The 15,989-nt window shown below is 39.1% G+C and overlaps 1 protein-coding gene across 1 annotated transcript in view; it reads right to left on the bottom strand.

Moving 5' to 3' along the window:
* ccdc102a (coiled-coil domain containing 102A) overlaps nucleotides 1-15,989 on the bottom strand; it is a 47,337-nt gene that overhangs the window by 9,234 nt on the left and 22,114 nt on the right. The window contains exons 4-8 of the mRNA XM_014968710.2: nucleotides 12,408-12,646; nucleotides 11,292-11,400; nucleotides 5,358-5,474; nucleotides 3,925-4,134; nucleotides 921-1,091 (exon numbers count right to left, since the gene is read on the bottom strand). Of these exons, the coding sequence (XP_014824196.1) occupies nucleotides 921-1,091; nucleotides 3,925-4,134; nucleotides 5,358-5,474; nucleotides 11,292-11,400; nucleotides 12,408-12,646 (846 nt within the window). The remainder of the gene's footprint in view (nucleotides 1-920; nucleotides 1,092-3,924; nucleotides 4,135-5,357; nucleotides 5,475-11,291; nucleotides 11,401-12,407; nucleotides 12,647-15,989) is intronic.

Raw genomic sequence — 15,989 nt, 5'->3', positions numbered from 1 at the left:
CATATTCATATTCATCACATAAAAGAAAATGTTGAAACATGCCTACTTTTATAAGCAATAAATCAATTAATCGCATGATAAATTAAAAGCAGCTCAATAATATCCATAATTTTCTTTGGTCTCATCTAGCTGTTTTTTGAAGGACAGTTTTGTTTACAGAGACTTCATAATTTGTTTTATTTGTTGTTTCTGTTTTGTTTATTTTGGATATTTAAAATGTCTTCCTGTTCCAGAGTTAAGTGTTCTCTACAATTTACAGTTTATTGACCTCTGAGAATGTGTTCTTGCATTATTATGTCATTACCATTATTTCACTTGAAAATGGTTTCATTTTCAAGTTAAATGAATTTATTGCAATGAGAATTCACTGTTCAGTAAAACGTGTTATTGTGATTGATTTACTCCTTATTGCAACAGGCCTACATCCAGATGAGCCTGACTGAGACCTGCTGGGTGGCAGCCAGAGGTGCGGATACTAAATATTGACTGGAAGGGGTGAATATTTATTTAATTTACATAAGTATTTCATGTTACATATTGCTTTAGTTGTCATTGCTTTGTGGAAATCAGTTATCACTTTGATATTAAACATTTTGTAATTTTTTTGTAAAAAAAAAAAAGCCAGTATGTTATGTTGATCAATTATGATCAACATAATAAAAAAATAATAAACACAATAACAGGGTAAAACATCCAAGGGGGTGAATATTTTTATAGACAATTAATCTGCCAGATTGAGATGCATCACACTCTAACATACCAAGCTATTTGTACTGCTGTTGCATCAGTTTTGAAAAAGCTATTTAAAGCAACATATCTACTAATTTCTACTCTTCTACTCATTTAATACACAAAGTCTAGGAAATATTATGAATATTTGACACCCAGGCCCTAAAAGATGAACACATATGTATTCGTACCTCGTCTTCAGCCTGGCCTAGTTCTTTCTTCAGCTCCTCCACCCTCAGACGGAGCTTCTTGACCTCAGCGTCGTGGCTCTCCACCCTACGGTTGGCATGGGCCAGCTCCGCAGTGCGCTCCTGGAACTGCTTCTTGAGCTTTCCATGAACATGACGAAGATCAGCCAACTCCTGCAAATGCAGCACACAGCAATGAGATCATGACACTTCTGATTATCTGCTCAACCGTCTGAGGCCTGAAGAACACACACAACTTCTTTAATAGGTTCAAGGTTAAGTTACAGAAAAAATAGGAGATTGAACTTGACCAATTCCATTGTCTCCATTGTAATTACATAATTAAATACCAGGTTTTAGCATTTATTTTAAGCTAAATGTAGTACTTTTTTTTAGCTCTTTTTAGGGGTTAAATGTGAAAATTAGCATTATGACACACAAAACTATTCTAAAATCTAAGACCCCCCCCAAAAAAACCAAGAGTTACACCTTAATTTCTTACATATGAAAAGAAGTATTACAATATGAACATCTTGATCTTGAAATTTTATTACTTCTAGGAAACAGATCCCATTTAATCCCAGCCAGTTTGTAACAATAATGTTCATCTTTTGTGGACATTAATAGCAATAATTAAGTGGAATAAAACTGTCAAAAAATCTAAGTATAAGGCAAAATGATTAAAATGCCATTTTAATCATTTTCATTGTTCTGTCCTTTCAAGCCCACATGGTTATATTGAAACATCCATCAGAAATAAATGCAGCAGAATAATAAAACCACATCCAGGAAATCACCAGAAGGTGTGTGTGTAGATGATTCTTCCGTTTCTGTTGAAACAAGAAGGACTTCTCATTTTCAGCTCACCTGCAGTCAACCTCTGCTCGTGAGAATGAAAGTCAAACTTTTTCTTTCAGTGTGTTTACAGCACAGATATACAGTTGGAGCTTTCTCCTTGACATTTCTCTGCAGGGCAACAAACATCATCTAGCCTCTGCTGCCAACAGACACATTAATGGGTCTCAGCGGAACTTGTGGATTGCATACATTTGGTCTTTCAGGATGGAACTGTGGGAAGTTGTGGTCATGGTCGGGTTGAAGCCACACCCAACTATAGATCTGCACTGGTATTGACAATGGAAAATCTATGTTTGAAGCTAATGGACTCATTAATTATGCAGTATCTTCAACTGGACTTTCATGCTTGATGCTGTTGATTTATTTTGGCACTTCACTGCCTCGCACCTAATGGCTCCCCCTACAGAGCTTCCAAGAAGCTTCTGTCAACTTGCTCTGCAGTATAAAGGCAAAAGGCCCTGGATCAGTGGGAACTAGAAGACAGATGAGAGCTGCAGGGTCAGTCACACCAATTGGCACGACCAATGAAAAGGCAGAAAACTCCCTGACTCCCTGATATTAATCTGAATTTTATTGCACAAGAATAATCTCATGATGAAAATTCCAGAAACATAAATCATGCATGGTGCAGCTGCTGAGCTGAGGAATGTACGCACAACAGCTCACTAAACACCCTCTAGTTTGATGCAATGATGAAGAAGAGCAACGAGTTCCTCCATATTTTTGCTACAGAACTGTTCCTTACAGAGATGTGCTCTTGGTTGCACCAGCTCCAGTCACACAGCCAGTTCTCCACCTTTCCTTGTTCTCTTCCACTCTCAGGTCCACCCTCATAAGTTTAAATCGATCTGAATAAACCACAGAATGTGCTGTCAACTCAGTGCATCATTCAGCCACACTGGGAACTCCCACTGTAGGTGGATCAGAGCTGTAGGTTCAAATCATCATCTTTATTTGCCCTCCAAGATGATGGAGGGCAACTAGTCTTGTATTACTCTTGTAATAATGTTGTTTATGTCCTTAATCCAAGTCAACTCACCAATGTACCACATGCACATTCAAACACAAAGAAAGGTTTGACATTAGATGAAAGATCTTGTTTATCCAAAACAGTCCGTGTGGTCAAGGAATGATGAACAGAACTGAGGAAAGGTAAGAAAATCCACCAATATGATAAGACCCTTATAACAATAATAGTAATAATATCCCTACAATAACATAAAATCAAACAGCTACAGATCCTGAAAGTTACTTTTTACCTGGAATGTCGCTAAATATGGCAAGAAAGTGGCTAAGTTGGCAACAGTGGGTGACTATTCTTAACTGTAAACATGCAGACATGACCTGTTGGTGCCAGTCTGTCAGTCAAACCTCTCTTACAGCAGAGCAGAAGAGGACAGCGGTTGACTTTTAAACCTTTGTTGAGGTAGATAAGATGGCTTCACATGTAGGTGTCAGTCGAACATCTACGTTTTTTTTTATACAAGGAAATGCATGCCGTTTCAGTGGCGGGAGTTGGATGACATTGAAATCCAGCAGTTAAGGCTTTGTAACCGTATTCATGTCTGCCCCTCCAGCAGGGAGACATGACAGCTTGTTTTCTAAACCAGGAAATTTAGCCGCTGCTGCAAAACAATCTGAACTGAAAGATTCACAACGTAGTTTTTTGGACACATTTGCACAAATGCGAATAACTGCAGATGCCATAATAACTCAACTACTACGTATGATCACAGTTTGGAAATGGCAATGCTTGTTTCAACAAAGAGCTGGGCAGCACACACCCTGTCTTCCATTTCTTAGATATAGGCTATGCTAAAGTAGTGTCACTGGCTCCTCCAGTGGGTCAGAGAAGGAAGCGCAACAAATCAAATTCAGTTACCTATCCATGTCATTTTAACCTTAAGTCAGTGAATGTATGACAACCTGGACCTGTAATGCCCCTGAACCACCACCGGAGGGAGTGGCAAAGCTGAACCACTTGTTTGTCATGGGAGTTGTCTGACCATTGCCTTCTAGCATATACCAAGCAAAGCAGCAGAAAACTAATCGTAAATTTACTAATTTACTTTTAATTTACGTTTTTTACTTTACAACTGTAAATTCTGTGGAAACAATTTTTGATTGCTTACAGGTTTATGGTACCCACTTTGTTTCTCTCAAACAACTCGCTCTGGATGGCCTTTAAGTCTGTGTCAAGTGCCGAGGCGGCCTGCCGACGTTTCTTGGCCAGTTGCTCCTCCAGGTCTTCCACCTGAGCCCGCAGCTTTTTGTTGTCCCTCTCCAGGGCCAGTTTCTCTGTCTCCAAGCGCTCCCTGCGGCCCCACTCTGCAGCGTTTTCCACCTGCAGTCTCTCCATCTGATGGAGACATACAGTCAGTATTAGATACGTCCTGATACCACACATCCAGCGTTGCATAGATACACAGAACATGGCAGATGCTCAGCTGAAAAACACAGAACAAAGGACAGAAATGCAAGGGACTAAAGCTGAAGCTGGATGTGAAAGTCATTAGACACTGGCTTGAGTGAAACTTCTGACACCTAAGCAGTCAGCCTAACTGGCTTCCATCTGGTCTTTGGTGAATTATTCTCAAACTAACAACAAACAAACAAAATTGGCTCATTGGCTCAGTATAGCTATGCCCGTCACAATAACAATAAATTAATTAATCGCACGATAATATAAAATGAGCTCGATAAGAAAATGAGGGTGATAATATTGCTTGTCGGTTTTCATCGTATCTCTCTTCCTACAAAAGAGACTGAATGTCAAAAAGTTTCATTCACATGCCTCGAGTGACTGACAGTCCATTTTCATTGAAGTGTTTAAATACAAAAGGCCAATGCAAAATAATGCGTACTAAGAGTTGCAAACATTCGTGTATTACATTACACAGTAGAATGTTATTACCCAGCAAAATTTGTTATCATGACAGGTGTAAGTACGACTCATTGGATTGGTTGTCAGTTGTTATAACAACCACATCATTTTCAACTGAAAGACCAGCTGATGAGCTGATTGTCAACAGCACGGCCTGGAAGCAAAACGCTGCCAGGAAGTTTTTGCTGCTTCTAGAACTTGATGATTTTTTTGGTGTGCAAGAGCCTACATATAAGACCAAAAATATGTCATAGCTATAGCAGATATAGATTTAAAGTAATCCTTCAGTTTTGCAGACATCTTTCCTTTGACTGCAAGTGCTGTTAACGTTTTGGAGCAGCAGTTAGTGGAAAGGTTTGATTGCTATAAATATTTTTCTATAATTGAGGATGGTGTAAAGCCTTGTAAAAACTGTTTTTACTAAACTGACGATAAAAATAATTATTTTGTTTTTCAAAATGTACATTTCTTTTACATTGCTTTATTATGTCTTAGTGATAAAATTTATCTGTCTCCCTATCTATGAAAAGAAAGTTAACTAATACAATAATCTAGTGATAGCTTGGTGGTCATTGTGTATTTTTCATCATGATGAAACACCCGTCACCAGTTGATATCAATAAAGTGGAATCCATGAAATTCCTTAACACACACACACACACACACACACCCCTGTCCTTACAGTCCTGTTATCTTACCTCAGCTCGAAGCTCAGCCAATTTCTTATCCATATTGGTCCGAGCTCCCAGTTCATCTTCCAAGTCTTCAGAGATGCGGCCTAGTTCATCCTGATGCATTTCCTTCAGCAGATTCAGCTAAATGGTGTCAAAAGAAAACAGAAGCTATTAAACAAAGCAGAATCATTTCCAATACTAAATGTGTCCTTGTAAAACCATTTTCAAGGTTTTCACTTGACTTCTTACTAATTCCATGGTTGGTGTGTGTTACCTCTAGTTCTGCTTCTGTGGTCTACTCTTGCTTTTCTAGGCATTTCTAGGATAACCATCACATTATCCTCTCCAAGTCACACCTTTCTTCTCTCCTGCTCAGGTCTGAGAGAAGCCATCTTGAAGAACTGATTAGTTCAACAGTGTCTTCACAGGACTGCTTAATAAAATTAATCATCCAGCTGCAGTTGACCCAGAACGCAGCAGCTGATGTTCTCACTAAAAGCAGGAAGATAGAGCACATTACCCAGTTCTACAGTCCTTCCTCTGGCTCCCTGTATCTCAGACTTTAGAATACAGTTGGATTATAAATCGTTGTACAGCTTGGCACCACATTACATTAAGAACCAGAAGACCTAAGTGGTCTTCTGGTTCTGGTCTGCTCTGCATCCCCAGAACCTGAATCAAACATGGGAAAGCAGCATTCAGTTTCTATGCACCACAAATCTGGAACAAACCTTCAGAAAATTGTAAAACAGCTGAAACACTGAGTTCCTTTAAATCAAGACTAAAACCAACCTGTTTAGAATTGGTTTTGAACAATAATAAATGAAACACTAACAAACATTTTTGATGTGTAGTGATGGCACTTGGCAAAATAGTGTTTCAATTGTTGATTTTTGTGTTTTTATGATGTAAAGCACTGTGACTGCTGAAATGTGCTATACAAATGAATTTGATTGACTGGTTGATTAATCTTTGAAACTGCTACTTGAATCTTATCTACTTACATTTTACTTTTTATCTACTTACGTTTACAGGGCCGGCCCAAGCCTCCATGGGACTAAGCAAAATTTTTCCTTTTGGGCCCTCAAGTTCTGCTAACAATGTGGACTGGCTGCAATCAGCAGTCTGATCATTAGATCATTCACACACCTGCTATAAACTTATTGCATCTCTGGCAGTACCGTTTACATTATTTACATGTACAGGTGCTGGTCATAAAATTAGAATATTGTGATAAAGTTCATTATTTTCCATAATGTCATGATAAAAATTAAATTGTCATATATTTTAGATTCATTGCACACCAACTGAAATATTTCAGGTCTTTTATTGTTTTAATTTTGATGATTTTGGCAAACAGCTCATGAAAACCCAAAATCCCTGTCTCAAAAAATTAGAATATTATGAAAAGGTTCTCTGAACGAGCAATAAAAATAATCATCTGAATCAACAAAGTAACTCTAAACACCTGAAAAAGATTCCTGAGGCCTTTAAAAACTCCCAGCCTGGTTCGTTACTCAAAACCGCAATCATGGGTCAGACTGCTGACCTGACTGCTGTCCAGAAGGCCATCACTGACATCCTCAAGCAAGAGGGTGAGAAACGGAAAGAAATTTCTGAACGAATCGGCTGTTTGCAGAGTGTTATATCAAGGCACCTCAGTGGGAAGTCAGTAGGAAGGAAAAAGTGTGGCAGAAAACGCTGCACAACGAGAAGAGGTGACCGGACCCTGAGGAAGATTGTGGAGAAGGGCCGATTCCAGACCTTGGGGGAAGCAGTGGACTGAGTCTGGAGTAGAAACATCCAGAGCCACTGTGCACAGGCGTGTGCAGGAAATGGGCTACAGGTGCCGCATTCCCCAGGTCAAAGGTCAAGCCACTTTTGAACCAGAAACAGCGGCAGAAGCGCCTGACCTGGGCTACAGAGAAGCAGCACTTTGGACCACTGTTGTTCAGTGGTCCAAAGTACTTTTTTCGGATGAAAGCAAACTTTGCATGTCATTCGGAAATCAAAGTGCCAGACTCTGGAGGAAGACTGGGGAGAAGGAAATGCCAAAATGCCAGAAGTCCAGTGTCAAGTACCCACAGTCAGTGATGGTCTGGGTGCCATGTCAGCTGCTGGTGTTGGTCCACTGGGTTTTATCAAGGGCAGGATCAATGCAGCAGCTATCAGAAGATTTTGGAGCACTTCATGCTTCCATCTGCTGAAAAGTTTTATGGAGATGAAAATTTAATTTGGTCTGGAATCGGCCCTTCTCCACAATCTTCCTCAGGGTCCGGTCACCTCTTCTCGTTGTGCAGCGTTTTCTGCCACACTTTTTCCTTCCTACTGACTTCCCACTGAGGTGCCTTGATATAACACTCTGCAAACAGCCGATTCGTTCAGAAATTTCTTTCCGTTTCTCACCCTCTTGCTTGAGGATGTCAGTGATGGCCTTCTGGACAGCAGTCAGGTCAGCAATCTGACCCATGATTGCGGTTTTGAGTAATGAACCAGGCTGGGAGTTTTTAAAGGCCTCAGGAATCTTTTTCAGGTGTTTAGAGTTACTTTGTTGATTCAGTTGATTATTTTTATTGCTCGTTCAGAGAACCTTTTCATAATATTCTAATTTTTTGAGACAGGGATTTTGGGTTTTCATGAGCTGTTTGCCAAAATCATCAAAATTAAAACAATAAAAGACCTGAAATATTTCAGTTGGTGTGCAATGAATCTAAAATATATGACAATTAAATTTTTATCATGACATTATGGAAAATAATGAACTTTATCACAATATTCTAATTTTATGACCAGCACCTGTATAATATAGGACACATTTATTGGCCAACTGATTTGACCAGTTGATTTCTAGGCACCAATTTCCTTAATTTTGGGGGATCGTGATTAGCCGATACTTGCATCTGAAGCCCATCTTATCGGACCACCAGGTCAGGTCTACACATTTACAGTTAACAATATTCATCCCATATTCAGTGACTTTCTTGCTATATTTAGTGACATTTCAGACAAAAAATAAAAAATAAAAATCATATCAGCCAAAATCAAAATCAGCAGGTCAGGCTTTTTAAAGATCGGTAACCAGGGATCAGCCAGAAAACTGCAATCAGTGCAGCCCTAGCACATATTCATGACATTCTTTGATTAAATTAATTTCTCTTAAGCATAACTCTAATAGCTAAAAATTTTATTTATACCAGGTGAGTCTTTCTCCCCTGAGAATGTGGACTGGTACCAGTACCGGGTTGATTCTGAGCCTTCAAATGATTTTAACAGAAGTTTCACATAACTTAGAAGTTGATGTAAAAATAATGTTTGTTTTAGCCACAAATTGATTCTGCTCAGCAGCAAACAACATATCCCCAACTACAGCATAGAGCAGCTCATTGATGCAGCAGCTATGTAGGCTGACGTAAAAACATTTTGCTAGACAATGTCAAATATTGAGAAGTTTTAATTATTGTTATCAAATGTCATCAAACACGGCATTTTGAAGCCAAAAATACCTCATAAATATACAGAGCCAAGTAGGAGAATCAACCCATTTAAAGATAAAACTCAGTTTCACACAAACACAAAGTCCTTAGTATAAAAGTTTGACTGTTGAACTGCACTGTTCCAGGTCGCTATCAAGCTAATTTTCTATTGGCAGCTTTACAAACCTTTTGCATTACATTACCAAGGCACATTAAAACAAACCTTTATCTTGGCTTTTTTCTATTCTTCCTCTTTCTTTTCTCCTTCCCAAAACAATGTTTTTGAGACATTGTTTTGCTTACTTAACTCCTGACCGGAGCTGTGGACGTTTGGATGCTCTGCACGTTGCACGGCAGCTCATATTACCGGCGAAGTGTGCGGTACCTACCATGGCTACCAGGGGGCCCCCCCAAGAGCAATTTTTTTTAAATTAAAATAATTTCTACATACATAATCAAATATATATTGTAAAAACAAATCACTTTATCGTGAAATTGTGTGTCTGATATTATAATGACATAGAAATTATTACTTAAAAAAAAAAAAAAAAAAAAAAAAAATCAGCTCCATTGAAGGGGTCCCTTAGTGGCCCTGGGGCCCTAAGCGGCTGCTTAGTTTGCTTATGCATTGGGCTGGCCCTGCCTGTTTATTTATAAATGATAAATGTTTATTTGACCTCCTTTTTCTATGTCTACAGTGCCTCCTAGTGGATTTTTCAGTTATATTTCCTTTCTGCTCCAACTCCCTGCCGGAGCCCTTGTTGCCAGATGTTTGCAGCTGGATCTGTCCAGGCCGAGTTAAGGCTCCACACAATAAATGTCTTTAGCCAATCAAAGAACAGGTTGTCAAAAAACACTGAAAATCCAGATGGGACATCACAGTACCGCTAAACTGAATCTTTGCTAACAAGATGCTAACTATTTCAGCAAAGTTCTGTTTTAATTATTCAGGCTGTTCTTGTTTTAAGAAGTAGGGACTTCATATCAAGTCTAAACAGTTTCATCTATGCCAAAAAGCCCAGTTAGCCAACTGATTGCACAGCAGGTGAATGAAATCTTTCCTTTTTATGTTTGGTTGCCTCCAACCATCATCAGTTTGAATAATAAAGCTTCACACAGGACAGTCCTGCTGAGATGATGGATTAGAAGCTCCAGATGCCCAACAGCAGCAAGACCTTCTCCCTCACTTCTTCACTTTGTCATTTTCAAATTCAAAAATACTTTATTGATCTCAAAAGGACATTACATTTGGTTGTAACTCATATTAATTAAAATTCTTCAAAGAGTTATTAGACAGTGATGGCTGTCAGCAGGAAAGATCTCCTGTAGCGGTCTGTATTAGAGGGAATCTGAAGAAACCTCTGACTGAAGACACTCTGCTTTCCCAAGACAGTTTCATGAAGAAGATGGTCAGGGTTGTCCATCATTTTTTAAAAGTAAAATCCTTCATCATGTCCAGAGGTTCCACTCTCCGGAGTAGAACCCAAACAGAACCAGCCTTCTTTATCAGACTTTTGAGACTTTTTAGGTCTCTGGTTCTGATGCTGCTGCCTTGAAAGATCTTAGTTTCCTCAAGAAGTCTAGACTGCTCTGTCCCTACTTGTAGATGCTTCACTGTTGCATCTCCAGTCCAGTCTGTTGTCCAGATAAACACCAGAGCAGAGCAGACCAGAATGCCTGAGAGGTCTGGAAGGTTGATATAACAACAGCACATCTTTAATATATTGTGGTGCTAAGTTGTTCAGTGATTTATAAACTATCCATCTTAAACGCTTATCCCTAGTGGGGTTATGAGGGTTGCTGGTGTCTAACTCCAGCAGTCAATGGACAAGAGGCTAGGTACACCCTGGACAGGTCGCCAGTCCATCATGGGATTTATAAACCAACTGTATTTTAAAGTCTATTCTCTGAGCTACAGGGAGCAGGTGAAAGGACTTTAGAATTGGGTGATGTGCTCCATCTTAATGTTTTTAGTGAGAGCGCCAGCAGCAGCGTTCTGGATCAGCTGCAGCTGAAGGATATTTTAGGCAGACCTGTGAAGACAGTGTTGCAGTAATTGATGTGACTAAAGATATACACATTGATTAGTTTTTCTGGATCTTGCTGAAACATTAGTCCTCTAATCCTGGAGAAGAACAGAAATGTTCTTCTGTGAAGGCTTTGTCTGCCTTCTCTATCACTTTATGTGTCTCTGAAGGTTCAGGTCAGAGTCCATCACTACTCCCAGGTTTTTGGCCCGACTGCTAGTTTATGGTTGTGATAACTGAAGCTGTGTGTTGACTCTAGATTGTTATTCTTTAGGCTCAAAGATAATGACTTCAGTTTAGTTTGTGTTCAGCTGGAGAAAGTTATGGCACATTCACACACTAATTTGTTCTAAGCATCATCCTGTTTCACAGTTTAAAGGAATCACTGTAATAGTGTGATACTGTCATCAGACAACTAGATCCAGTCCATGAACCAGAGCCTCTGCCAGCAGTCTCACCTGTTTGAGCGCTTCCTGTTTGCTTTTACTAAGGTCCTCGTATTTCAGTTTCCAATGGCTGAGTTCAGTCTCCAGTCTCTCGATGCTCTTACTCAGGGCCAACTTGTCTCTGGGGAAAACAGAAACAAACATTAGCAACACAACATGAAGGGTTATTAGCTGAGTAAAATGTCAACTGCTATCTTTAAAATTTGTTCTCATAATCTGTTTTTCCACATAAAAGAGTCAGTATGGCGCATCCTCCATTAGTCGGATTTTGCAATATTCAGACAAATGCTTATTTGAAACTTCCTTTTTAATGGTTTTGTTTGACAAAGTTTCAGAAACTAAAAATAAATCAATAAATAGGGCGTACACAGGGTGTATGCAAAGATTAAGTCTCAATGGCTGATTTTAGAACCGGCCTAACCTTACTCAACTAAAATCAGATATGACTGGGTTCCTTCTTCCTTTACTACAGTCATATTCAATAAATTAGAAAATACATAATGGAGAGTTCCATTTGTGAGATTAAAAGTACCTTTTAAAAATAACAACCTTTAAGGCAGGTATGAAACATACTTTTCATTAAGTTCAGATTTCTGATTTTAAAAAGTGTTTTATTGATATTATGTAATATTCTAATTTTAAATGCCACATTTTCATTGGCTCTTAGCAGAACATCATGATTAAGAGAAATAAAGATATTAAAACATCAGTCTAATTAATTTATATAAACTATACTTGGAGATGAGTTATTGAAATGAATTAACTTTTCAATAATATTATTTACTGAATGAGTCTGTATTTTGTGTCATTTTTAGTATTTAATGAAAAAATCAATCATTCTAAATCACAGTTTTAGTCACTATGACAGTTTAGCTTTTGTATCATTTTCACTGATAATGATAAGGAACTTAAGATGGATTCTCTAAGTGACTGGAGAACTGCTGCTTTACATCACACATTCATATTTTCCATTTGTCACCACCAAACTGAAGATAATCACCATAATAATGATGAAGAAAACAACAGCAGTTAGCTCCCCATAATGTCAGAGGTATCAAATTTAACTTATAACCTGCAATCCAGTGACCTGCAGTGACCCATTCCCCAGTATGGCTTGCTCCCTCTTACTCTCTCTCTTTCAGCAAGACTTTCTGCGACTCGTCGAGTCTGAGCTGCAGGGCGTTGAGCTTGCTGGAATCTTCCTCCACTGAGCTCATGTCCTCCCACAGCTGTCTGCTCCGTTCCTGCCGGCTCAGACATGATGACGAGCGGGAGCCAGCTGCACTGACACCCCGACTGCTCCAGTTGTCCTGAGCATCAGAACTTGGTGCTCCACAATGCAAGACTGACTCCAGCAGTTCCAAATCCTTACAGAGAGGAAGAGAAATTCACTCCAGGCTAAATGTGAGCTCTGAGCACAAACTCTCAGGATTATCCATCACTGGGAAACAAAGTCACATATTACGTTAAATAACATAACTCATGAGGAAAGAGCAACTCAACTCAGCACTCTTCAAAAACACATGTGTAACATGCCACATTAGAACAGGTGCTTGTTCTGTCAGGTAAAGCAGATTCAATAAGTAAGATGGATGCTCTTGTTCGTTGATAAATGTGGTCAAGTTTGGCCTTCTTCTTTACCTACTAGAAGCTCATACAATCTTGGTAAAGTATGATAGACTAATTAGAGAGTGACAGATTTTCAGTAATAGCATTAATACAAATACAAATTAGGTCAGAGTCTATAGGAAGAAAAGTGAAACATCGTGGGGTCTTAGCTTAGACCATTTCTGCATCTCCACATCATGTCCATCTCCCAGGTAACCAGCTGGTGGCTACAGCAACACACACACATTGCCATCTTCTCAACTGTCAGAAAAGATGGCAGTTGATATTAGAAATGTCCATGTTAAGGACCATACTATCAGAAACACAGCAAACCAGGAGGAAGAAAGGCCTTAAAAATGATTATGAGACAAATTTAAAATGAGAATGGCCAAAACAATGGCTACAAAGATAAATGATTGGAAACTTCAACAGCAGCAGGAAGAATTTAGTTTTCAAAGCAAACTCAGCCCAATTCATATTTTAGTTATTTAGTTATTTGTCAGATGGTTGTGGTGATTTCTTGGATTGTGTTGGAATGAAACAAACTGCTATGAATAGATCTTTAGACCAATCTGAGCTACAGAAATCTGAATTTACAAGGGAAAATATCAGTTTTTTTCCCTTGTAAATTGCATTGCGACTATTTTTATTTTTTTAATTGGTGGTGTATAGATAAACTGAATAGAAATGAAATTACTGGTCACGTTGAGGCTAGTAGTCCTCCACACTGCTGGTTTAGGTTCCAGTACAGACCTTGGTGCCTTTACTTCATCTCTTCCCCAAATCTCTTTTAGCCTTTTTTTTTTTCAGGTAAACAATCCTGGAATCAATATTATATCTGCAAAAATTATAAAGACAATCTTCCCACCCCTCTGCTAAGTTCACTTCTACATTATCACATTAGCTTAGCTACACAGGCTTAAACAGAAATTTGTTGTTCTACATTGCAGGCACCAGAGGGCCCTAGTGTGAGCCAAACTGTGTTGAACCACATGTGGAAGCACTCTGAGGGACCAATGAAGGGAGGCAGGAAATGAAGCTGAACTGTGTCTGAGCAGCCACACACACATGTTTGTGTTGCTTTCTTTTTGGGGACTTTCCATTGACTTCCATTCATTTCTACAGGCTAAACCTGACCTTTACCCTTTTCCTAACCCTAACCAAAACTCAATTCATACCTTAGCCCTAACTCTGACCCCTGACCCAAAAACAGGGTTTCCCCTTGTGGGGACCAGGCTCCGGTCCCAACAAGGAGCAACTGACGCGCGCGCGCATGCACGCACGCACGCTCGCACAATTATGGTGGACTGGAAGCCCACATGTGAACTCATCTTTTTTTAAACACTGCTCCAACAATCTGATGGTCAGCATGCAGCAGCATGTTAAAGTCACTGATTTAAACTCAGAAACTTTTAATATGAAGAATATAACATTCCTCTCTTAGTGTATGTATGTGAGGACACAATACAGCTCATTTTGCACTGACTTCTGTTCATTTTTCATTCATTTCTATGGCCTAACCCTAAACCCAACCTTTGCTAGTACATGGATAACCCTAACCTAAATTCAATTAACACAAGGGCTGAACAGATTGCGGTTTTCTGGCCGATCGCTGATTACCAATCTTTAAAAGTCTGACCTGCCAATTCTGATTTTGGCTGATACCAATTTTTTTTGTCTGAAATGTTGCTAAATATAGCAAGAAAGTCGCTGAGTTGGCAACAGTGGACTGACTATGGCTAACCGTGATCGTGCAGGACATGACCTGATGTGCTGGTCTTTCAATCAAACCTTTGTCACAGGAAAGTAGGACAGTGGTTGATTTTTTAGACCTTCGCTGAGGTAGATAAGATCAGAGATGAGATCGACATTATATTCAAGTATCGGTAGATCACCAATCTCTCACAATTAAGGAAATTGGCGCAGATAAATCAATGCAATTCTAAATTACACCTTTGTCCTAAACCTAACCCCTAACCCCAAAACAATACTTCTTTTTGCAGGGCCCTGGGACAGGACAGAGATGGGAGGGGCGGGGGGGACTGATCCTCGTGTACTGTGAGGTGTGTCACGACTGATCTTGTCCAGTCGGTATAACGTTGGGACCGCTCCGATCAGCCTGTAAATGTGAAAGGGAATCCCAAGCAGCTGACATTACGCAACTGAGAGCCTAGTCTTGTGCCCTAACGCTCTCTGACTCTGGTCACTATGGTAACGTTTACACATCCCTTCAAAATAAGATATAGATGAGCCACAAAAACTAACATTTTACTTTCATGAAAATTTTAACTCAATAACGACTAATGTGAGCCCAGAGCTCGTTTCTCTGCAGCAAGACGGTCCCATCTGGGAGTGATGGAAGACAATAACACCCAAGATGTGTTGCTGGAGCACAGGGTGCTTGATCTTTACGTGGCGAAGCAGTTTGAAGGCTTCATTGCCTCATTATCTAGCCGGTCGCCGCATTATGGCAAGCCGTTTTAACAAATTCGGTTTTACCGCCCTTACAATCCAGATATCTCAAATTGTTTTGTGACTAGACGTTTTAGCGATTTAAGATATCTCTAATTATATTTCCACTAGAGAAAATACCTACATTATAGATATCTTAAAAGCAAATAATGACTAGACAAAACTAAATTAAAGATATCTTGAATTGTAATTTTGACTAGTCAAAATTCTTTTTAAGATATCTCTAAACAAATTCGAGATATCTTGAATTACACAGCTTTTCAAGCTATCTTAAATTGACATTCTGACTACTCAGAATGACATTATTGATATATTGAATTAGTATTCTGTCTAGTCAAAACGTCCCTGACTTGCGTAGCAATTTAAAAGTTTAATAAAACAATGAAAAATAGAGAAAACAAAAAAAGATGTTTGAATATGCGCCACTTTCATGTTGAAAATGGTTTGATAATTTTAGCTTTTCAAAGCTGTTTTTAAGTGCGTTCGGTTCGTCGGAAATGAAGACAGGAAATTCTTTGCAGATATCAGAAGCAGTCTTATAGTTTATGAAGTTTTGCTACCTCCGCATTTCTAATTTGTAGCATTTACTGGCAATTTTGTGAAGAAAACATACAATTCTGCAGGCAACTG

This window comes from Poecilia mexicana, unplaced genomic scaffold, assembly GCF_051168715.1.
Source record: "Poecilia mexicana isolate PSO_F unplaced genomic scaffold, ASM5116871v1 scaffold_3, whole genome shotgun sequence".
Taxonomy (NCBI): domain Eukaryota; kingdom Metazoa; phylum Chordata; class Actinopteri; order Cyprinodontiformes; family Poeciliidae; genus Poecilia; species Poecilia mexicana.
Note: the sequence above shows the minus strand (reverse complement) of the source record. Positions and strands in the feature narration are given on the sequence as shown.